The 25976-nt window shown below is 34.4% G+C and overlaps 2 protein-coding genes across 8 annotated transcripts; one reads left to right on the plus strand and one right to left on the minus strand.

Moving 5' to 3' along the window:
* Positions 1 to 244: 244 nt before the first annotated feature.
* On the minus strand, positions 245 to 15907 carry LOC148597366 (uncharacterized). 4 transcript variants are annotated; one of them, XM_088563510.1, is made up of 8 exons: positions 15761 to 15907; positions 6347 to 6469; positions 5415 to 5612; positions 4085 to 4345; positions 3322 to 3477; positions 2081 to 2257; positions 1851 to 1898; positions 245 to 792 (listed from the first exon to the last, which is right to left on the minus strand). In XM_088563510.1, the coding sequence occupies exons 1-8, from the start codon at positions 15803 to 15805 to the stop codon at positions 694 to 696; spliced, it is 1107 nt and encodes a 368-aa protein (XP_088419636.1). In that variant the 5' UTR covers positions 15806 to 15907; the 3' UTR covers positions 245 to 693. The 4 variants fall into 4 exon arrangements, with proteins under 4 accessions (XP_088419636.1, XP_088419634.1, XP_088419637.1 ...); XM_088563508.1 differs by lacking the exon at positions 15761 to 15907 and adding an exon at positions 12142 to 12404; XM_088563511.1 differs by lacking the exon at positions 15761 to 15907 and adding an exon at positions 7401 to 7534.
* On the plus strand, positions 13638 to 22082 carry LOC148597367 (gamma-aminobutyric acid receptor subunit beta-1-like). Of its 4 annotated transcripts, none has more exons than XM_088563513.1 (8): positions 13638 to 13731; positions 15118 to 15243; positions 17591 to 17782; positions 18442 to 18702; positions 19101 to 19256; positions 19782 to 19958; positions 21297 to 21344; positions 21635 to 22082. In XM_088563513.1, the coding sequence occupies exons 1-8, from the start codon at positions 13714 to 13716 to the stop codon at positions 21686 to 21688; spliced, it is 1032 nt and encodes a 343-aa protein (XP_088419639.1). In that variant the 5' UTR covers positions 13638 to 13713; the 3' UTR covers positions 21689 to 22082. The 4 variants fall into 4 exon arrangements, with proteins under 4 accessions (XP_088419639.1, XP_088419640.1, XP_088419641.1 ...); XM_088563514.1 differs by having other exon boundaries at positions 15118 to 15238; XM_088563515.1 differs by lacking the exon at positions 13638 to 13731 and adding an exon at positions 13766 to 13900 and having other exon boundaries at positions 15118 to 15238.
* The last annotated feature ends 3894 nt before the right edge of the window (positions 22083 to 25976 follow it).

Below are 25976 nucleotides of genomic sequence, written 5' to 3' on the forward strand. Positions count from 1 at the left end.
ATGTATGTTGTACATTTGAATCAGATCCATTCTGAGTTTTGGTATGTCATAGTTCTCTGTAATCCCACCCATTTTCCAAACTTTTTGGGACCCATGATAAAATACGTTACGGTACCTGAATGACTCACCGACAGTTACATGTACAATATATATATAAAAATCTTATAGTGGTTTTTCTATTTTCTTTGAGACTTAAAAAGTAACAAACAAGTGAAGATGAGTGGTCCAATAATAAACACAAAAGAACAATTTTGATGCTCTTTATTATAAAATAAAACATCATTTATTACATCACATAGATTAGAACATGCTCAAAAGATTAATTAAATACATGAATATCGCAGTGGAAATCACAGCATAGATCTTTGTTGTGGTTGACTTTAATTCGCTGAGACACCAATCATTATATTTGGTGGGGGAGGATGCGATTTTTTTAATATTCCAAATTTTGACATTTTTTTTAACTCGGCCGCGGAAAGAAAAAAAATAAAATTCTTTATTTACCCCGCTACCTTACAATGTAATTTAAAAAAAATACATTTCAATATCACGTAATGCTGAAAAAATCAGTTTAGCGCTTGCGCGAGAAAATATCCCGCCTGGAAAAGAAAATGGTATGTGCCTTGAGATGACTGTTGTTCGCTAAGGATGAATAATTAGATGTACATGTAAATGACTAGTCATGAATTGACATTAAAACATCAGTAAAGGATTACCAGAACGCACTTTGGATTTGTTTTTATTTTTTCTGTTAGATTTCCAGGATTCTCCGACTAATTTGACTGCCTTCTCCTGAAACAAAACAAAAATTAAAAACAAATAAAACCATGATCGTAATTCAGGCCATTAAATTTTAATATGAATGTTATTTTAATTGATTCATTCTACACATTGGTCATGATTAAAATACAATATAAAATATATAAATCCAACTGTTTTAGAGGGGGGAGGTAGAAAAAAAAGGGTCCAATGCTACTTTTTCCTCCTTTTTGCGTAAACGTAGTAATCTTTTCCAACAACTGGAGGGGGGAGGTTCCAGCCTTGGAACCTCCCCCTGGATCCACCACTGTAAATATAGTTGAAAGATATAATTTGTATCAAACTGAAAATGCGTGCCTAACCGTTAAAATCAAATCAACGTACGACTTCAATATAGATCTGAGAGATTGCTGGAAATCAAAGGTTTGAGGAAATCCTCGGTGATATAACGGTTACCTCACACCATATTCAATATAGAAAACACATTTTTTAAGCTACGGAATTTCTTTTTTACATGTACACATGCGCATGTCCGTCACGTGATACAGTTGTCATGCATTTCTTGTAAGACCAATTGATCATTTAAGTAGTGGAGCACGTGACCAAGATTTTTTTAAGAGTGTCTGTCTACACATGTACTATAACACAAGACTTCGTAGTTGCGCGACATTTTTTAATTGGATGTCTATATGCACGCCGTCTTGTGATATTGGATGTATGTCTGATTTATACCATCCAGAGATTCTCAATACCTCTCAAAAATCAAAAGCAGTTTTTGTTGATATTCCACGTGATCTAAAAGAGTATGTAAAAAATGTACTTTCATATCGCTTAAATTAACGTTATTCGTTTTGACCCCCGTGCGGACCTGGGTGTCAAAAGAATAGGACCGCAGCAGCACTAAGCGTGTCGTAAAAGGCAACAATATAGTGCTCAGAACCCTTGCCAGGGGCTAGGGTCCTCTGCCCACAGAGCAACAGGGTTGTGTGTCCCAGGTTGTGGAATGGGGGTACCCCTGGCATGCAAGGGTCATCAGGCCATAATACAGAAAACCTGACCACAAACCATAGTTTTAAGGAATCTCATTGTACCTGATAAGCCCGTTCCTGCTCCTTTACTTTACTGCTTCGCCATAAGTACTGAAAAATGACATGTTACAATGAAAGTAAGTATTTATCAAGAGATGTATACATGTAATGTTACATTTCAACTATCTTGACCTATATAAAAAATTATTAAAAAATCTCAATGGCATGACGCACTAAATGCTGATAAAAAATATAATTATCGTTGCTTGTATTGTATATGACAACATACTTACGCTTCCGACTACGACGAGGAAATAAATTATTTGGAAAACACAGTAGATAATGATGAATGTAATGAATGCCCAGAAATCGATGTTGCCTTGGTCCGAGTTTCCGTCAAAACGAGTGATGACAGCATGCCATATACTGATACAAAAGTTGAATATCATACAAAACAATATGTAAACATCCTGAAAACAAAAAATAAATAAAACTAAGTGTAATAAAGTTGAAGATGAGTATCATTTCTTAATCGAGTGCACACTCTATGATAATTTTAAGGGAAGAACTCTTTTAGTATATTTCTAGCACTTGTCAGAACTTTGATACCTTAGATGAATATTCAAAATTTGTCTGACTCCAAGAAAACTTGTCTGTTATGGAGAAAATTTGTGAATTTATCATATAGAAGCTCTTCTGACCTAAGACTTAAGAACCTGTGGTCCTTTTCACAAAAAATATGAAGTCTAAAATTAGTCGTAAGTTGTGACGTCACTATACTTTGATTTACTATGACGTCATAACTTACGACTAATTTTACTCTTACGATTTTTTGTGAAAGGGACCACAGTGGTCGATTTCACAAAGAATCGTAAGTGTAAAATCTGTGGTAAGTTATGACTTCACAATAATTTGATCTATTGTGACGTCATAACTTACGACTAATTTTTGACTTCAGATTTTTGGTGAAAAGGACTGCTGCCTTGATACTTGTTATCATTTGATATCTATGCGTTTTTGTTGTGGCTCTGGATCTGACTGACAGAGGCTTTTGGAGATACAATAATACATGAATACTACTATGTAATGTATTATTATTTATTTAATTACATCAATCATTATATGTGATTTATACATGTATGTTCGTAATTGGCCCTGTGATTTGGAAAAATAAATAAATATTCTTAGATTATTTTATACAAGGGATTTAATTTATTCCTCACATACATGTTACCATAAATAATTCTATAAAAACGTATTTATTAGTTTAAAATAGAGGTTGACCTTTACAGAATAGAAGGGGTGGGTGAGATTCTGATAAAGAAATTTATAAAAGGGGGGTTTGCATGCTGTTTTTGCTCCAGACATTTTTACCCTTATTTGGCTCAAAATTAACAATAATTTTATGTAAACGTTCAGCTTTAAAGTTGATTATTTTATACATTGAAGTCCTTGACTAAGTTTATTGATCAGCACTATGATTAAATAACGTTTTGACAAGAATTAAATCTTTTTATATGTTAGCATTACTTACCAATTTTGTTAAATAGGATATTTTTGGTAGACTCTGGTTGGTTACAAATCTAAATGTTACCCCTGTAAGCGTTAGTGTAAACCCTAATTGTAGTCTGTTTTGGGGTTTGGTATTGTCGACAGCAAAAGTAGTGAAAGACAGCAAACTTATAATGGTCTGCAAGAAAGAAAAAACACACTTAAAATTAAATATACCAAATAATCGAAGTGGACATTAACTCCAATTCTTGTAAAGTTCTTCATTTCAGTGTTAAAATTCTCTGAGGTACATGTAAAACCTAAGAAATAGCAATGAGAGGAAGGATCTGATTAGATGATGATACTGATGATACTCGAGTGCTATCATTACTTGCAAAAATGACGAAGCATTTAAGGAGGTCGACCTAAGGTAAGGGACACAACTCTTGCAAATCATTGGAAAGTTTGTAGTCAGCATTTTACACAAGAAACTGTACAAAAATCTTATGTACAGTAAGTATCAAAGTAACTTGGATTGATTACATTCTGGTTCAAATGAAAGCTTGATAAGATTTGATTTGATTAAATTGAATATGATACAAACATTTCAAGAGTTGTGTCCTTTACGCTAGGTCTACCTCCTTCAATGCTTTCATTTCGGATACAATTTTGGGCTTGAAAATTAAAACAAGGCATATCTTTTACGCTTACAGGCATATACATGTAAATAGGAAAGAGTGGTAATATTACAAAGACGACTTATCCTCCTCTCAACTCGCCCGAGTCTTGGATCACCCATAACTTACCATAATGATGAGAATATTCCAAACAAAGAACCCAAACTGTCTTAGTGCCAATGCTTTAACAGTCAACAACGGGAACGATATATTTTTAGATTCTGAAAATTCCTTGGTCATATGTTTAGCCTCTGAGACGACGAAGTCTTTAATTTCCCACTCCTGCACGTCAACAAAACAGGATACATTCAGAGAGCTGAGCTCCTGTTCGTCCTCTACTATCTCTAGTTCTTCTATAGGATACTCTGACGTCAGAACAACGCTGATGTCCTGTAACGAGAATGTAACACGTGTACCTACATGTACATTGTACATGGACAGGTTGGTTTAATTTTAATTTCTTACAAATCTATTCTAAAAATGCCGGAATAAAAGTTCTATGACAGATTTGAAAAAGTACCAAAGCCTGCTGTAACAAAGCTTAAGGAGAGCTGCTTGTATTTTTTCTCAAACGTGTAATGCCTACAAAAACAATTAACAAAAACCAATTCTAGAGAACCGGGTACTGAACCCGCCTGTAGTAACAGTTCTGAAACTACTACATGTAATAATACAAGGTCAGTTCATAATCAGTGTACATGCGCATGTTTTTTTATGAAACCAGACCCTGTACAAAGCAGTGTGCTATTGTTTTCGCTTTCGTCATATTGTTACCTTGTTGTAGCAATTTATTGAATGATTAACATTTGAAAAACTGACCCATACATGTATGTCCATTTACATAAATTTTGTATTAATCATCTTTTGTCTTTCTTTCCTTTCCAACTCCAGACATGTCATTTAATGGGCAACTCGGCTGGTGCTTCTAGAAAAGAAGAGGATGCTTACCCTACCGTTGCACCAGCTCTATGCTCCCATGTTTTACTGGGAGTCGAGTTGCTCATTCACTTTTGTTTCTTTGTATTTTATTATTTCATGTTCTTTGATGTAAGTGTCTATTTTCCCTGTTAAGTTTTTCATTCTGGTAATATAATTAATTGATTTTCGCTCGATTATTGGTACATGTACATTTGATTACTCTTTAATGCAATACATGTAGTTCCCTTGGACCTTCAATTTCTGACCTAATTGTAAGACCTATGAAATTTCAATTACCTGGGTAATGATTCTTCCGTCAACCTTTCCATGGACATTCTATTGAGGACTTATGGTTTTCCTGAAGTGTACCTTTGATTTCAAACTTGGATAAGTCCAGGACTTTACACTCACGAAAATTACCTTAAACCCCTGACTATTGTGATATTTTAAATTAAACTGACAAAGTATTTGTCTCTCGTTTACCACGTGGCTAAAGTATACATACATATGTACGTGATGTATTGGTCATTCTTGCACATACCTGAAAATCAAATGGAAAGTTCTTTAATTCAAGCATCTCCGCAAACGTTCCCTTGATACGTCTTTTCTCCACGATAAATGCCTCTCCGGACTTTCCGTAGCTGAGTTCTTTCCATACTGTCTGTTTAGGACTGCCGAGGGCGTTCTGTACTACTAACTTTGGGTTCCAGTACTGGTCTAGTTTTACATTTTCTGTACTCTGTAAATGCATTCAAACTTAAGGAAGTAGACCTAGGGTAAGGGACAAAACTCTTGAAATCAGTGATATGATTATAGCATATTCAATTTCACCAAAGCCTTCCAAGCTTTCATTTGACATAGAAGGAAATCAATCCAAGTTACTTTGATGCTTACATGAGGTAGATATAAAAAGTCTGAATGCATACGTTCCAATGATTTCTAAGAGTTGTGCCCCTTACCTTAGGTCTACCTCCTTAACATGAGATAATATATTTAGAAACTATAACTATTTAACCTCAGTCTCCAGGGAGAGGGTTTCGGAGGCTTGAAGTCTCTCTTTTTGGCATTTTTTTTTTTTAAATTTTGTGCGAAGTTATGGCATAATTATGCAAATGATAGCTGGGACCCTCTAAAACTGTCCAAGGACATACATAAAAAAGTTTGATGACCTACATGTATTATGATGACCAGTTTTAAAAGTGTTTTAAGACAAATTCTTCTGACATTCTGGTGGAGCCAACACAAGAGCTGGCTCTTTTAGAACAGTTCTCATTGAGCTGGGTTTCGTGGAACGGTTTGTGTTGTGCAGTTATTCTAAGAAATAATTGCTAGCCGCTGTTTATGCAAACAACTAAATAATTATTAACTTCAAAATTGTCGCACCCTTTTCGGAAAGAAGACTACATGTTACCACGCGAGCCCAATTCTAATAGATATTTTACCATACGTTTTTTTATATTGTCTTAAATATACCTTCCCATGATCTAAGCTTGGTTCCCGCCATCTTGCCTTGATAAAAACATCCGCGGAAAACTGTTCTTTAACCGTCTCTATGTTACTGATCTTCAGAAATGTAACCTTTACAAATACAGATCTCTGCAAATATGAAGATATCATGTAAATATCTGGGGATGGGATTTGTGTCATGTAAATATCTGGGGACGGGATTTGTGTCATGTAAATATTTGGGGACGGTATTTGTGTCATGTAAATATCTGGGGATGGGATTTGTTTAAGTGATCCTTTGCTACCGGAGATACCAGGCAATGTATTATTTCAGTTCATGTTTACAAGGTGTTGAATACATGTGTTGAAAAAATAGTTTGGAATTAATATTCAAAATGTCAAATGTCGACAATTGCCAGCCCCATGTAAGGTGTTACTAGGTGCTGGTAGTTTATTTTAAAAATACGCAGAGTTGTCTTTTCCTTGTTTCCTTCGTTTAAAATTCGGAATAAGATATGATACTTTGAATTCATACTGCAGAGGCAGATCCAGAAAATCCGAAAGGTAGCGGAGGTCGTTGGCTGATATAAGAGGGGCACGCTGCAGTGATTCAAATTATTATGTATATACATGTACAAACCATCTACATGTAATCAACAAATATTTTCTAATAGATAAAGGTACATTGTACATATAGCCCCTTTCCACCCTTGGCTTCTCCTAAACAATGTACTGTTTTTTTAAGTCTTTTTTTTAATTGAAATAGTGTATACAAATTGGTGGTGATGGTTAAGAAGGCAGTAAAAAAAGATATGGATAGAATGTCCATGGAACAAGAAAAGGGGGAGAGTTACTGCGCATGCCCCCAACTTAGAGTAAGTGGGACAAGATATTTCAACTGTAACAAGCTTTTAAATTAAAATAAGTTTTACAACAACAATGCACATTATATATCAATTTCTAAAACAAAAACAGAACCCAAGCGCCTCACCCTAAACCTTTTCATACATGTACACAAATTGAACATATACAGATAATAATATAATTACAATGCAATACAATGACCAATAACCATATTTACCAGTTTGCTCATGTTGTATCACCATTGGACTCCCCATATAAATATATACTCTATTTACATTTTGGTTTATAGATACGCGGTGCAACCAAATTTAATTACAATTGTCTAAAATAGACATGAATAGCTTGACGAGGTATGTTTTCTTTATATTATATAGAACGGGGGTCACAATGGACTGTTTAAATGACAAATGTATGATTTATGTTTTTGATTGTTACCCGTTAAATGGGACATTGTACAAGTTGTAAAAGATATTAGGGGTTATTTAAGGAATATCATTTTTAGAACGCACACCGTTCCTAATAGATAGTATATATTTTTATTTATGGCAAATTTTGATTTTTGAGCATTATGAGTTTCAGCATGTATGTGCTCTCAGACTTCGTGACAATAACAACAATCGTACATGTAATACATAAACGTACATGCAACTGTCTTGAGGATACCGACTTTAGATCGTAGATCGTCGCCTACATTTTTGTAACTTCAATATGAATGTCCCAGTGTCCTAATTCTGGATCATTTAAGTTTGAACTTTCAATGAGCATGTCATTTAGTTAGAATTTCAAATACATGTACATATACCTTGCCATCCACGTCTAATTATAGTTACACAAGTCATGTGACTCATAAACGAAACGCTGTTATAAATGTATGTTGGTGCATTTGTTAGTTTCAGAAAATCCGTTTATTTTTCTAGAGAGCCTAAAAGATCAGAACTTGGTTTCATAGAATTTTGGCGTATTTTTGAGTTTTCGAGCGACCTCATCAGTTTACATGTATACAGGGGTAGGATTTAAGGAAAATCCTTATGAAACAGACCAATTTTTATAGCCTAAAGGCAATATTTACAGTTGCGAATTTCATTTAGATACATTCAAAGGTTTTAAAATAAATAGAGGAGAAATTAACGGTCCAAATTGGTCTTTTATGACTGAAATAAAATCGGAAATGATAAAACTACACACAAGTATTGATCAAAGGATTGATTAATTTGTTTTTCTTACAAAGTATTACGATGAACTTTCTGTAAACATCAGTAAATCTAAGTTATTGAGGATGCTCTATAATATTCAATTACATGTACATACCATACATGTACAATCGTGTCTTTCTGTCGTTATTTTATTTTTTAATTCATTTTGAAGAAGTGTTATCTTTCTGTTGCCGTGGATTTTATTACTTTTGTTGTCAGCCCATCAGAGCTTACTTAAGGCGTATTAACACTTTATGAAGTCCTTTAAGTGACATATGTAAGTATATACTAGTTTTTAAAGGTTATAAGATGGTGCATCTGTTGCGTTTCACCGTATCTGTTCCTTTTTCTTTTATGATTTAAGTAGCCTTTCAAATACATGTAGCTGCTTACAAGTGAAGCTAATTAAGACTATCTTATAATTTAACATTAGAATTTTATCAATCAAAAGTTTCTATCAATAAAGTATTTCATGATCAGAGCCAGAAACAATAAATATTGTCAATTTTGGCGTTTTGAAGAAATACGTGTAGCTTCTAATCATAAAAGCAGTTGTCATAAATGTAAAACTGTGACCAAAATGTAAATATGAACTTTCGTAAAATAGTTAAGTACTTCTCCGTCTAAAATTCAGGCAAAATGTGTATAAGGTGTGGCACATGAAGGAAAAAACACAGAGATTTTATTGCATTAACCTAGTATTTCTACCCGATAACCCCCAGAAATAACCAATAAAGTGTTTGTAAAATTTGCCTTTTTAAGACATTGATAGATCAAATTTAGTTGAAATGCACTATGGAAAAATGACGGGAAAATTCTCCAGAACTTTTTCCTTTAATAAGCAGTCAAAAAATATCTACGTCACCGATGTTTCAGGATAAATTCAAATAGCTGTTAAATTGTTTTGTATTTGAGGCAAAAAAAGACCGAATTGAGAAATATGATGCGTCACCCATTGCCTGATTCTTACACAGAATAGTACTTTAGCTGGATATAATCTATGTGATTCATTTAATTCATTTAACCAAGAAGATGATGATATTCAAATATCATTCCTTGGTGCTAATGGGCTGGACTCTGACATATGGTACAATAAAATATCATTTTCAATTATTTCCAGGTTATGCCAAGAAAAGGCATAGGTACCAGTATGATCATAAACTATTTGACAAGGCTGTAACTGCTGTAAAAAAGTGGAGTTATGTTCATTAGAAAAGCATCTAAGCATTTTGGAGTACCAAGATCAACAATTTCTGATAGAGTTTCAAGACGCATACAAAAAGGGTCCCTACCTGAAAAAAAACTGTGATTCCGCTCCAGGTTGAAAATCAGGTGGCTGTCAAGATCATAGAGGCAGGTCGAATGGGTTTTGGAATAACAAGAGCTGAACTTTGCTTTAAAATGGCACGATTGTCAAAAGCTCTATTACTTCAGACCCCGTTTAGGAATGGCATAGCGGGACGGGACTGGTTCGATGGATTCAGAAAGAGACATCCTTAATTAGTCTTCAGATCGCCAACTCCCTTAAATAACATACGAGCACGTATGCTCAATCCAGATGTCACCGGCAGGTACTTCGCCGCTCTAAATGAAATTTAACAAAATTAAATCTGCACAACAATCCCCAACTTATCTGGAACATAGATGAAACAAATGTTTGTTTAACTCACAAACCAGCAAAGATTCTTGCAGAGATGGACCAAAGAAATGTTCCGAGAAGAGTTGGAAACTGTCGTGATGGTGTCACAGTATTGACGTGTGTGAACACAGCTGGAGGCCAGATCCCACCACTTGCAATAATTAAGTGTCTTACTGAAAAGGCTTTATGAGCTTACAATGTTAGTGAAAGACGACCAGGGACAAAATACACGATCATACCAAAAGAAAGCCTGGATGGAGGATCTTTCAGGAGTTGCTTGGTTCAAAGATCACTTCAATAAACATTGTGGAATCGACAAACCACAAATTATAAAACCTCGATAGCCCAGCTCACATGAAACCTTAGGGTTAATTGGTGCAGCTCGAGAAAACCACATTGAGCTCTTTGCCCTCCCACCTCCCACTAAAAACTTAAAATCACTGGATAAGACCGTTTTCGGCCCTTTCCAGAGAGAGTATGATCGACAGTGTAGTGACTTTATGAGCCAATCAACAACACTAAATGGCAATGGCCGAGGTTATTTCGTGACTCTTATCTAAAATCTGTAATGTCCTCAAACATTACCAAAGGATTTGAGGTTTGTGGAATACATCCATTTGACCCATCAAAGATTCCCGAATCTGCATTTGCACCATCTGTGCCATTTAACACTTTAATACAGCACCAAAAGAAAATGTTTAGTCTGAATCAGCAGAAACATCTGCTAATCTCTCTACAAATGATCAAACATTAACTTTAGCTACAGCTAATAGCGAAGACACGATTTTGGTCATAGACACTGCCGAGTCTCTTCTTGACCTCATGACATCTGGACAGCTTGAAATACTATCGGAGAAATCTATTGAAGAAGCCCCGTCACTACCAGCCGTTGTTGAGCATGTTGTCCAATCTTATCCTGATTGCATGCCTAATTCACTGACAGGAAGTGTCATGGAACTCGAAAATAGATTCGATTTTCAATACGGTACAAGTAATAAGACATTGAAAAACATGTAGACTTATTAACTTTAATATATTGGAATACATTGTAAATACAAAAGAAATTATGATATATCAACATTATTTTGAAATGTTTTAACCATGTCGGTGTAGAATTAGATCTAATCTCTAGAAACACCATAAAATTCCATGACATTATAGGATCTTATATATTTATAATTCTTTACAATATTGAATAGGATTGTAACTCATACATCAAAATCGTATTTAAGTCAGAATTTCTACGATTTAAACCATTTTTTTAATTAAAAATCGTTTGCTGTCCGATAATACCCAAATAGGAATTCCTTGTCCGATATAACCCTAAAATTTTGACCGATATTACCCAAAGTTGTCCTTTTCAACTCGGTTTCAGGTAAACTCATGTTAGACAATATATACCTTACAAAGGTACATAAAACCAAATGGGTACCGGGTAAAATCATACATTAGATGATCGTTCAGAAACCGTTTCTTTTCCCAGCAACATAAAACCCCTGTTGAATTGACAGTAACCAGAAACGGCCAAGTGTGTCCGATAAATGGCACACTTACTCTATATACATGTATGTGTGTGTAGTTTTCCTTTTTTTTTGGTCAAGTAACTATTGTATTATATTTGTGATTTTTTTTCTTGTTTTGTATATCTCCATCTTTTGGAGGAAATGAAAAAAAAAAAAAACAATCAATCATGTAGTTTTTTAAACATAAGTTGAAATTCTTCATTAAATCTCATGTTCTAAAATAAGCATTGTTATATAACCATAAGCGATACGGAAGAGGATAACTAAGATATAAGGGTAACAACATCGACGGACCCAAAATGATTGCAACAGCTCTCCTATAACTTTTAAAATGTGTGTACATTTATTTGTAGAAAAACCCAGTGCATTATTCCTTGTTGAAAAAATGGTACTAAAAATCGTGTGTACCTTTGTTTTGTGCTAGCATGGGTCAAGTATTATGTTTTAGAAAATTATGAAATAGACATCGAAAGTCGACTTTTAATTAGGACAGATTATGAAGTTCAAGATCAATAATTTCAATGGTTGAAAGAATCTTTCTGCCCATTTGCATATGAGATCTTTAATGGCAGAAAATAACTACAGTAGTAAAGAAACACTGACCTTCGATCTAACATTCGGTATAACAGAACCATTTCCCTTCGTTTGTTTTGATGTTCCGACTATGCTCTGTGTTTTAGCGGGTTCTGCCATCTTGAAAACTTATTGTACTCTCTCCGATTAAATTTAGGACATTTTAGATTTCCGCTGTTATAGAATATGCATTACATTCCATATTTTTCTTTCCAATATAACTCGGACAGCCTTAATAACTCCGACTAATTGAGACTTCCTATGTGTTTGAATAAGTTTGAATGTCCCTTTCTTTGGGTGTCGAATTATATGTATATTTGACAATTAAAAGGAACTATTTTATTTTCTTTGTAAACAGTGGATTAACTACTTTAAATCTACCCTTTTACAAGTAGTAGTGTACCTTTTGAATACATTTTTGATTTTAAAACAAGTATTTCATATTTAAGAAGGTAGACCTAGGATAAGGAACATAACTTACCAATCATTGGAACGTTTGTGTAAAGTGTTTTATATAAATCTCACCTAAGCATCAAAGTAACATGGGTTCATTTCATTCTATTTAAAATGAAAGCTTGATAGGCTTTGATGAAATTGAAAATGGTGAAAACACATCCCTGCTTTCAAGAGTTATTTCCCTTACCCTAGGTCTACCTCCCTAAGCGGAGGCATTGGCAAGACAAGGTGGATCTAGAACTTTTTTTAAGTATGATATCATTTGCTCATATTTGCCCAAATTCTGCGTTTGCTCTTTTCGTAGAGAAAATATTGAAATTGTTAAAGGTGCCATTGTGATGTTGAATCACATTTGTATATAAATATTAATACATGTGCAAATAAACATTGGAGGAAAATACCAAATTCATTTGTACGATTTGTAAAATGAGTCGGATTGCGAGGGTCGAAACGACTACAAAATTAATAAATTTATTGTTTTGTCTTGCAACTTATCATATTGTTCGGAATCTTAAATACATTTGTACAAGCAGGGAAAAGATAATAAATTGTATCATTTTTATATCATCTCTGGAACGCAAACATATAAGGGAGCACTCTAAAACTGGTTGCCTATTTCTGCGTTAGGTTTTGCCCAAAAAGATATGAAAGGTAATTTATAAAGCAGAACACAGCAATGATATACTCAGCTTTGTATAGTAGAAAGCCAAGGTGCAGAATAAATCAAAATACACGTACATGCAATTTTTAATCAACTGATATGACATTTTTAATCATTGTGCAGCGCCTTTTTTTGCAAAAATTGACGGGTGAATATTGTTAACGATAACACTAATAAGCCTTTGTTGATAACTTCATACAAATTTTGTTTCAAAAACTAGACAAGTATTGTTTCTTTTTGTAAGCCTAATCCTAGCCGCCAACTAATCAATCGAATCAAAGACAAGTAATTCTTTAATTCCAGGTCATAAATGAAATTAAACTAAATAAATATAAAATATTCGATTATAAAGATACTACAATTTAATCAATTTCCCCTAGGATACCCCCTTCTTTTGAAATGCTTTTAAATGTCCTTTAATTGTTTAGTATAACTGTCTGTGTATTAATTCCATTAACTATACGAAAATCGATAAGGCTTTAAAAATGGAAGCCCAAAACAAGGTAAGTTTAAGTTCTGTATATAGATACAGTTGTACATGCAAATTACATGTACATGAATGTGCACATATGGTGCATTAAGAAGATTAAAATTTGAGTATGCCCTGCAAAAGCAGTTCGTTTTATGATCAAGATGGGACTTTATATTCAGGATCTAACGACTTCAGACTCGGTAGGTTATCTGCCAAAATTCGATTTTTTAAGAAATTAGAAAATCGCAATTTTCGAGTAAGACCATCAAGGCAAATTTGAATTGAAATCCATTCTCTGTACATGTATATACATTGTATGTTTGTCGTTAACAATCTTAAACATGTCTGTATGTACATGTATATAGCACATTTAAACACACATCAAAACCACGGGTTTTAGCGCACCAACTCTGATGCGCGCTTGCCCCGTGCATGTCCGGGTGTTAAAAGAATAGGCCTGCAGCAGCGCTAAGCTTGTCGTAAAAGGCGACTTAATAGTGCTCAGAAACCTAGCCGGGGGCTAGGCGCTCTGCCCACAGAGCAACTGGCATGTGTGGTGGAATGGGGTACCCCTGGCGTGTTACATGCTGGGGTTGTCAGGCTATAATACGGAAAACCTGACCGCAAACCATAGTGGTGCACCGTGTTGGGAAAGATGCCACGTTCCTCGCACGTTAAAGAACCCTGCTGTGGTATTCGATAGGAGTAGGAACCTTTGCGCTCCGCCACAGGAGGCTAAATTGCCCGACCTTACCCATCCCTCCCTTTTTCTAGTGGCAATCAAAATTTGTCGACCCTACTGTCCTTGTGTCCCATCCCGTTTTTCATTTCATCAGGTTCATTTTATCATCCGTTTCATGTTCATCGTCTGAATATAGCTGAAATATTGCTGCTCGGACGTTAAACCCCAACAATCAATCAATCAATCTGATGCGCGCTTCGAAACAAAAAATTACTACTGTTTTACTCTTGAAAACTTATCCCCTAGGTATTTAACGAATGTTTATACTAATAAGAATATTGTGTATATGTTTTTCTGAATAAATTGGTGTTTTGAGAATAGGAATTTAAAATAATTATCAAAATATTGTGATCTTGAACTTTGATTGCCGCTTTAACCTTGGTTCCCTTGATTACTCCTTCAATAAAATAGGCAGTGTACGAATATCGTACAGGGTAGAAAACTAGGCAATAGTGGTGTCATGCAACAATAAATATGCGTTTTCCCTTGAGTTTTTCGACTTTCTAGAAACTTTCCCGTGTTTTTGATGTGGGACAAGCTCTGACGTCCAACGACCCCAGCTTGTCAGGCAGATCAGCCGTTGGACGTGAAAATGCTTGACTCAGACTAAGTCCAGTCGTATATCCGTTTTAAGAGAAGTATGTGCACTATCAATAATTGCCATTGTCTTTTCAGAAAAATGTCTACATCAAGGTAGTTTTTCTAAAAATAACGGATATCGAAACTGTTGCTGAGAATTACACTGCTAATGTATTTGTTCAGTCAAGATGGCGGGAGAAAAAATTGGACGGCGGAAGTAAGGTACTACATGTACACATGCATGTACACTCACATTTGTATGTTCTCTAAATGTCATTCATTCATTAAATTGTATTTAAGTTGTGCAACTTTTTCAGATTTTAATATCTATTCCAAGAATTTTGCATGTACATGTACGTGTATATTGGATACATGTAACATCCATTATATGCATAAACAGTATATGTAATTTCTATAAAACTGAAAAACGTGTACGATTCACATACATTTATTAACATGAGAAAATAGCATCAGTACACGGAAAAAATCACTCAAATTCACGCATGTGGTTTTAAATGTTCGAAAAGAATACATGCAATGTGATACTAAGTATTAAAATACAGTTATATTACTTTATAAATATAATTCTATACATGCATATAAAAAGTCAAAGTAACATTTAATTACTTCAACTTCCGCAGCTGCGCAACATTTACACTTGAATATCTTTGTATATGCAAGTTGTATGTTGTTCTTGGTATACACATTCATGTATTGAAAAAAGAAATATATTTTTTACCTTAGGCTTAACGTCATGAACAAAATCGTATTTAACTACTGCCATTTATAATCCAACTTAACTTCCATTAGCTTTTTCTGAAATAATCAATGCACTCCCAAGCTTCGTTTCCAATATATCTAAATATTTGTTTTTGATGTGATGTAATTCATTCCATTCCATAAATTACAATAGTAAACTCGATCGTTTTTTCGATTATTTAACTAGAAAACAAGGTCTATTGAAAGCAATATCCCCTCATTGTGTGAGGATTTCGCACTTTTCAATAATTCCGGATTTTGTGTCAAGTTAGTAATGTTACAAAATGTATGAAAGTTCGATCATTTGAAATTTATCAATAATTTACTTTAAGGACATTGATATATTACGGATTATATCCAGGTCATTGCTCGTTGGGCATCGTTCTTTTTGCGACAATTGGTAAAAAAAATGTAGTTTAATTGCAAGATTGCCCGCTTCGTTATTATATATTTAACATCACTTTTAATCTCACCGCCGTATTCTCATTATCCTTTTTTTACTAACCGTCGTATCCCCAACATCCCCTTTTAGCACACCTGGCCGAAGGCCAAGTGAGCTATTGCCATCATTTGGCGTGTGTCGTCGTCGTCGTCCGTTAACAGTTTCCAGTAACAGTCTTCTCCTCTGAAACTACTGAGTGGAATTATGCATAGATGTTCCATAGGGTATATTGCACAAAACTTGTGTTTAGATTTTTGATCCGTCAAAAAAGCATGGCCGCCGTTACTAAAATAGAATATAAGGGTCAGACTGTACTTTTTCACATATATCTCCAAAACCGTTAGGTTTAGCCAAATTCTGACGTAGGGTAAACGTGTTCAACATAATGAGATTTATCTGTGGTCAATTTTAATTTCAATCTGTCATGCCATTTAGGAGTTGTTGCCCTTTTCTGTTTTTTTTTGGGGATATTTTTTAATGTTATTTCTTTACAAAATCTTCTCAGACATTACATGACCAATTGGAACTAAACTTGATATGAATGTTCCTTGGGGTATCTTGCACAAATGTTACGTGTATATGTTTTATCTGTCAAAAACATGACCGCTATTACTAAAATAAAACATAGTCAGACTGTAGTTTTTATATATCTCCAAAACTGTTGTGTATCTGTGGTCAAATTTTCATTTTGATCTGTTAAGCCATGTAATGGTCCTTATGATAAGTCTTACCAAAGTCTTTTTGAGTCAAAATTGTAAGACAACTTCTTGTTAAATTTATTGCCATTGGAAGACGGAATTTAACCAGGTGAGCGATTCAGGTTCCTGGGAGCCTCTTGTTATCTCATGGTCATACATGTACTATCAACATCCGTTTTTAATCTCACCGTTGTATTCTTAATATTCACTTTGAATATTCCGTCGTACATGTGTACTCTCAACATCCTTTCTAATCTCATCGTCGTATTCTCAACATCCCTTTTAATCTCACCGTCGGCTTCTCAACATCCTTTTTGGTCTTATCCTCGTATTCTCAACATCTCTTTTAACTAACACTGTATTTCCTAGCGGTTCAAAGCATAAATGGATAACTAACACTGTCTATGACCGATTGGTTCGGACCAAAGATGACTAACTAACTCTCTGTTACCGAGTGGTTCAAAGCAAATTTCTGTACAAAATAACAGAAATTATATAGTTTTGTTTTGTCTGGACACGCATATAAAGGCTCATAACATGTTTCTAAGTAATTTTGTTGTTACATTTGTGCCTGTTTCTGTACAATTCATACAATATTTCAATATGGATCTAACTATTGTCCTTTTTCATTAAAACACCAAGTATATTTGCATAAGTAACTGATTTTCAGGATAAAGTAAACTTCAATGAGTATTGGGATCCCAAGATTGTGGTTCAAAATTTGGAGAGCAGCATCATGCACAATATCTGGAAGGAAGTGACCGTTGGCAAGGACGGCGAGACGTATATCGTAGAGAAAAGGCGGATAAAGGGAACGTTCAAAGAGCGACAGGAACTACATGACTTTCCTTTCGATTTTCAAGCAAGTTTTGTGGTTTAAAATTTTAAGAAAGTGCATAAATGTAAAATTATAATTTGTTTTTACTTTTACAAAACATTTCACATGGAAATAGTAATATGCTCACTAAAGACGACCGTGTGTAACGTGATTTTCTGTTGCCAGAACAGCAACCGTAGAAAAACTTTAGGTTCGAAATTCAAGTATAATTGTATTTGTACTGATTTTAAGTAAAATCATGGATTTATGCTGGTAACACTTTGGACTGTTCGACTTGCATTACTACAGAACCCGGTTAAGAACACTTGAAAACAAATTATTATGTCGTTAGAACGACATCATATGTCGCAATTACGATGTAGCTATATCAAAATTATGATAATGTGTGTCGAAGAACGATATAGTTATTACAAAATTACTACAAACATAAAGATGTCGTAATATCATGACACAATATTTTTTTTCAAGCGACCCTTACCAACTTCGTACATTTGTAGCTTTGCCTAACAAACTGACATGAAATGAAGAACGAGAATTAGTTACAATAAGACACGAAACGAGACTGCTTATCAATTTGTAAGTAATATAGTCAAGACTCTTGCAGTAAGCTACATTTACATCTGCGAAACTATTTTGCAATACTGTTACTTTCCTTTTTATTCCGTTTTCCTTTTTTATCACAGGATATAAGTGTAGCAATAACATCCGAACATCCATCTGACAGAATATCGCTATTGGAAGACGAAGCTGAGGTTAGCTCGTTGACGGTCACGTGCTTCACAGGTGATCACGAATGGGAAATGCGAGATTTCGTGGAATCGGAAGTGAAGGAGATCTCAAAAGACATTTCAGATACTGTTACAACTACGTTTCCTCTGTTAAAGTTAAAAACATCAGCAGGAAGGAACTTTGGTTATTTCATTTTAAATATTTGGCTGGTAATGGTAAGTTGTCTTATATATTAGGAAAAACACATGTTTTGAACATGCAACTACATTGTACATGTGCATATGCAATGTACATTTAAGATTTTTTTCAGCTGGAACCCACGGATCACTTCTGGGATACAACTCCCTGCCCATCGATTTTAGATATTTCTGGATCTGGATTTGGAGTGCATGATTTGTTAAAAGTGCCGTCATAAACTAGAATACAACAAAATTGGTTTGGGTATCAATAATTACTACAATCAACGATTTTTCTTTTTTTCATTAGTGTCTTTCGTACCATGGCTTCTGTGGAAAATAATGCATTTCTCATACCATAAACAGCTGACTTTCGTAAACAATGTCATGGCAATTTAATGAGAGTGTATTTTCTTGTTTAAATTTTGTATTTCCAGACATTTATAAGCTGCCTACCACTGACCATTTTTGCTGTCAGCAGAGATTTGATAGAGAACCGGATATTCCTTGGAATTCTCCTGATTCTTATTGCCGTTACCTTCCGATTCATTACCAACAAAGTTTTACCGAAAATATCATACTTAACAACTTTGGTAGGTGCCTTAATATTATTGATTGTTTTTTTTTTACGTTCACCTTTCAAATAAGCATGCAGCTAGACAAAAGTATATACGTTGAAGTTTCTCTACAATGGCTGCTTATAATTGCTCACGTGATATACATGTACTTTTGTATTATTTTTTTGGTACGAATCTAGCACGACTTCCACATATCTACCATTGATACATGTACATGTACGTACGTTATGAATTCAAGTGCCTGCACGATCTTTCAAAACATATATTTTATCACTGATTATTTTAACCTCTAAGATAACCATCTTTTGAGAATTTTACACTTCTTGAACCGATAAAAATGACAGATATTCCTTACTTCGCGATACAAGTATGAAATTCAAAGTTGGCCAATATCATAAATTTGACAGTTCTTCATGTAACATCGTTTGGAATTTTTCAGCCCCTTCTATGTTAACGTATTAACATGTACCATTATGTACGTGAACCAATTAGATTTGTCATTATTTTTTATTTTATTTTATTTTATTTATTTTTTTGCAGGACAAGTATATTCTTGCGTGCGTTGTCTTCATGTTTTTATGTACAATATGGCATGGAGTACTTTCACGGATTACGGACGCAGATACAGAAAGTAAAGCTGACCTTTGGGCGTTTGTCTCTTTTGCCATTTTATATGGTCTTTATCATATTTTATTCGTCAGTGTTATTTTAATCAAGGTTGGTACATGTATTTTGGCAAACATAAAACGCAGTTCACTCACCAACAATCCAACACTGAAAATTTGAACTTTGAAACGGACTATTTTCAATATCTTTGTATCTGTCTCTGCTATTTACACCAAACTGAACTAAAATAGGAGATGTCGTCAAAATATCACAAATGATTCAGTGCACATGTACATGTACACTCCTTAAAACGTTCACGTTTCCCATTTTAGCGTTCGCGCATCATTATCGTGCGTTTAAACATCGTTTTGCGTTCATTTAAACGCACGATAAAAGCGTTCTAATTCAATTTACTATTTTACCTTTCTTCATTATTTGTTAATATTTCGTTCGTTTATCGTGCTTTTGGTGAGCGTTTAGCGTGCGTTTGCAATTTGGTATCGTGCGTGTGGGAAACCTAAACGTCTCAAGGAGTGTAAATATGTTGAAAATATATAATAAACCCACAATACAAAACGGTCTAAACACACGTGTACAAAAGTTTAAGATCAGATAAGCAAGTCTGCCTTCTCCGTTGCATCAGAGTATTCCTACATGTAACATACAAATGTATCAGCCTGGATGTCTCTGATAGCTAACGATACAAGCAACTTGTAGCTACATTGTATATGTACCCCGCCGCCAAAGTGCGCATGTCATATTACTCCTGTAAAACTTGTCGAATCTGAATGGCGATGCGATATGATATACTACGAATAGTGACTAACAATGGCCGGGGGTGGGGGCGTGCTTAGCTACTACCTATTTATTCACTAAATAACTTAGTTTTTACCTCAAGATTAAATTAATTTAACTTATTTATCCTTGGCATTGTGGAACACTTAAACACACGTAAATTTCTCAGAGAAATGACTCATCATAAATGGGTAGATTTAAGGGGCTGTCTATTTAAAAATCAGGTCGATCCTATGATATGGTTGGCTCAGGATATATTCATTCCATTGGCATTTGTGTTCCTATATGTTGTTAGCATGTTTATTTCATATATTTGTACAGTATGTGTCCAATTGTACCAAGATTTATTTTTAAATCGACAATTGATGACTCATAAAATGATTTTACTGTTCCTTAAGAAAGCGACCAAATTTTACACAAAATGAAAGTCATCTCCTTTTTTTATATGGATTTCAATACTTTCTAAACAATATATTTCTCTTTAACCGTTGTAGTTAATTTAAAACCAACATTCGTCTGTCAAAGATACATTTGCTGTATGAAATAGATGATTTTTTTTGAAAACGAAATTTGTCATGTGCCATCCATTGCCTGGTTTTCGTGTGGACACCCTCTTAATGTGTATAAACATTATTTTATCAATTTCGTCTTCAGTACTTGTTGAGAAAAAACTCAATAGCATCAAAAGAAAGGCAATACCAGGTATGTAGCATTGTTAAAATTGCATTAGAAGCAAAATCCAGTATCAACTGACATTACACAAAAAGAATCAAAGCAATGTTATCTCTTTATACTGATGAAAGCTGTTGATTTATCAAGAAGTAAGATGGTTCAGGAAGTACATGTATATGTACACACTGTACATGTATCTGCAAATTCTTAACCATTTGATTCACTTAAAAAATGAAATTGATAACTTGAATTTGGTACAACAGTATTTATATAAACACGCTACTCGACCTATTGATCAGTATATTTGTATCTTTACACAGGAGAAGGCAGTAAAATTGATGGGAAATGCTTGGATTATATCACACAAACACTGAGTTTCTACACTGATCGACAAAAAAAAAACTAGACAACTACTTTAAACAGATACATGTACAGCAACTTTGTATTTTACCGCATGAATAGTTTGTGATACTGATTAAATGCTGACGAGTACATTGTATGTATGTTTGAAGATATGAATGTGCATACAACATGTACGTTACTAAGAGAAGCATTCAGCTGTATATTTGAGTTTTCTATCTTGCGGCAAAAATTAGATAAATGCCGCTTGAACGGATGCTTCACGCACAGCTAAGGAGTTAACTGTTTCAATAAATGAGAGTAGACTACAAGTATTTGTAGAGAAAATGAGAACTTATTATGCTGATGTTTCATGTAATACATGTTCATTAAATTGTAATTGTGTACCAAAAGAGAATATTTTTTTTATCATTTGTTTATCATTTCAAAAACAACCACTCCCCAAAATCAAGGGTCATATTCATAGTCTTTGTTATATTCATCTATTCAAAATCTGATATGAACTGTTGATATACTTTGTTTGATTTTTTGCCTGCGTCTCCAAAGGTGAAAGCAGGTCTAGTAGCCAATCGACTCAGTCAGTTCATTCGTACGTCATACTAAGGGAGAGCTACATTTTGTAATCTGTAAGTCAAGAAGTATTTAACCAATATTCTTCAAACAAACTTTGCAGTGTGTTTACATACACATTGAAGATGTGCACACTCTGTTATGGAGATAATCGATGGATTTGTCCTACATTTTTAGCGTGTTGAGATTAGCCATTTTTGCAGTATATGCTATCATTAGTACATCGCTTAGGGCAATTGTAACTCACACTTCAGTTTTTGTAAGTTGCTTTGTGTTTATATGCATTTACGTTGAAGATACGTATGCGCTCATATCATGCATATGACGGTGACGCAGGTACTAGTTCTAGACATACACCTACAGGGGTCTTGTTTTCGCTTGACAAACACGGAAACAAGTACATTTCTGCGACATTATCCGGTCTTAACTACATTCAAGCAAATAATGAGACAATTCCTATTCTATCTGAGCATATATTAATTATTAGCGGACGCATTACTTAACATCGAACTGAGTAAAAATTCAAATGACAAGAAAATAAGTAACTGTGAAGTTGATTAATAAAAAGGTTATATACCCCGTTGTGAATGATAATTTACGTAGATCACCACGTGTACATCTGTCGATGGATCGGATGAGCAGCATTTTTTGTTTCATATCCCTTTCCATGTTTGCACTTTTAGAAGAGTGCGCACACTATGAACTGAGCAGCAATTGTATTTCTGGTTGTCTTCTAACCATATTCTACGTTCAATAAAAATACTTAATATAGATCAATTGAATTGTACCTTACATATATTTATGGCCAATTAAAATAATACATTGGTTTTTAGGCCCTCCCTATTTCTTTTGAAGTTGATTTTCCATTCTATCACAACCTCAATAACATTACGATAAAATAAAAAAACACTTCTTCGTCGTCATTTTTTTCCACCAATACCCAAATTCACACCATAACGTCTTGGCAATAACAATGTAAAAAAAAGATATACCAGAGTCCTCCCTCGCTGTCGTGATAAATGGCACGGGATCCAAGAAATTGTCTTTGAATGTCCCTCTATTATACATACACGTATTATTATACATTTGTACCATCGCTTTGCTGGAGGTATACACGTATGATGATAAAACTGTCCGTCCTTAGTTGTTATCCGCTACTCCTTCACAATCGCTGAATTTAAATTCAATGAAAATTTCACATACGACCTATAGCATGATGTCATTGTGACCTCGTATTTTGCAATATCAATCGGATCTCAGGCCATGGACTAGCTGTCATTCAACGACCGGTGTTGGGGGTGAGGTTCCACTACAATTGCTTACTTGATTCACAGCCACTTGATTATTTATGAGCAACTCGGTGTATTTTTTTTTGTAATGCAGAGGACGCTTGCCCTACCGGTGCACCTGGTCCATGCTCCCACCTTTTAGTAAAGTCTGGGTTGCTCATTTGCCTTTGTTACTTTTTATGTATGAATTTAGTTACTTCATGTTCTTTGTTGTGTATGTCTGTTTTCCATGTCTGGTCTTTGTCCCTGGATTACATTCTTTTGATTGCCGCTATAAGCTTGGTTCCCTTGATTACTCTCTTAACAGAGATTTTCATAGGAATACAATATTGTAGGATATAATTTTAAATCTGTACGTCACCAAACTTTTTTCAACTCGTGCAAATGTTCTAGATTTTTTAATAGTTTTAATTTCCTTAATTCGGGTCCTCACAATCTTTCATTCTTCCCAGGAAAACTTGTACATGTTTCGGCAAAATGTCGCCTACCTTAATAAATTAATTGAATTTATGTTGTTGTTTGTTGGAGAAAAGATATTAAAAATAACTGCTCACATCATGAAATCATGTAAATGATAAGTACGAAGTACCTTACCATCTGGTACATATAGTTGAATCAGTCAGAAATCAAAGTGCCGAGCAACTGAGTCTAGGATGACCAGAAATATTCATGTAATCATGTAACCTAAATAAATCGACCAAAACATAATCATTTTAAAGAATATGTTTTGTTTAATGCAATACATTTTAACACTGCCAGGTTACTAATGTATTTTTGGATCTATTTTAGAAATAAGCATAAAACTTCACCTTGTTTGTGCTCACTTAGACAGTGAATTGCTTTTGTAGTTATAGATTAAATGAACCAATATGTCAATATTGTTAATTTTCAAACGGAATTTACAAACATGTGTCATTGTTGATGTTGTCTAGATTTCTGTATCGGTTTTTACAATAAGTGATTACATTTCTCCAGGAATTATTTCATTCAAATCCTTACCTTTGAAACAGAGACATTGCCTATGTCCCTGCTTTGATTCATACTAATTTAATAATTCGAATATTTATTTTCAATTTTTAATACGTCACTGTTTGCTACATGTATGTTTACTATTTTATCTTATTAATGTATATGTACATGTACATGTGCATGTATAGTTTCACACATACATGAACACATTGCTTTTAAATTCCTAGGATCAAACACATGAACTGCATAGGATATACACTATACATGTATTTAATAGTACAATGTGTATAAACTATGAAAATAACTTTTCAAAAATACCTGTAATTTACAAAACTGTCAATTTATCAGAACCCATCTCGCAGGGGCGAATTCAGACACTTTGAAAATGAGGGGTGCAAGCTGGGGTTCAACAGAAAAAAAGGTCGGGTGTTAGGACATTATTTGCCTTTTTTCAATTTTACAAATGAAAATTACATGTTTTCCAAAAAAAGGAAGAGTGCCAATCCCCTGCACCGTCCCTGATACGCCACTCTAATCATAGACATTAAAACTACACTTACAACACAAATTATTGTACATTGCAGCTCCGAAAATCCGTCATTAGGAGCTCCCGACATCCCCAATCGAAAGATCGAACCATTTTAATTTCTAGCAGGTGGGTAGGTGCATGGGAATTTTATAGACAAAAATTCTATATAATCTAGAGGCTCAAGAGAGCATGAATCGGTCACCTGGTTAACCATTTGCTTATTTGAAAAACTTGAGGAATGAGACAGGCTAAGTTAAAATCAACTAAATTGTCAATTGCAAGAAATGCTTTTCATAGCATTTTCATGGCCTGAACCAAAATTTTGCTTAAGGCAACAGTTTTTGAATTTTTTTCAAAAACCTGTCTTATGACCCCTAAGTTCCATTTTTAGTATAGGCAGCCATATCTATTCACGGATTAAAAATCACAAGTCTTAAATGGTTTTAGAGAAGAAGATGTTCAAAGTTGTACATGTGAAAAAAAAAAAAAAAAAAAAAAAAAAAATTTCAGGGGTCGTAACTCCTACATTAGTCAATGAATGGTTTTGAAAATTCGGCATAGGTCCATCCCATGATGCTGAACAATAATATCCTATGCCAGAAATTTGCTGAAGGCAACGGTTTTTGAGTTATTTGCAAAAAACTGTAATCTGACCCCTATGTTCTATTTTTAGTAACAACGGCCATGTCTTTTTCATGGACCAAAAATCCCAACGGTCGTTTAGTGCAGAACACCCTACAGAACAATCATGCCAAGTTTTAAATCTGTCAGTCTACGACGACGACGACAGTCGCCAAATGATGGCATAAGCTCACCTGGCCTTTGGCCAGGGGAGCTAAAAAATGAATAAATCCTTATTTTGCCAGAATCTTGAGAGAAAAAAATTGTCTTGCCCACATTTTTGACCATGGGACAAAATAACAATTTTTCAAATACAAATTTAAA

The sequence above is a fragment of the Perna viridis genome, chromosome 15 (assembly GCF_037379345.1).
Source record: "Perna viridis isolate PV_CMFRI_1.1 ecotype Kerala chromosome 15, ASM3737934v1, whole genome shotgun sequence".
NCBI lineage: Eukaryota > Metazoa > Mollusca > Bivalvia > Mytilida > Mytilidae > Perna > Perna viridis.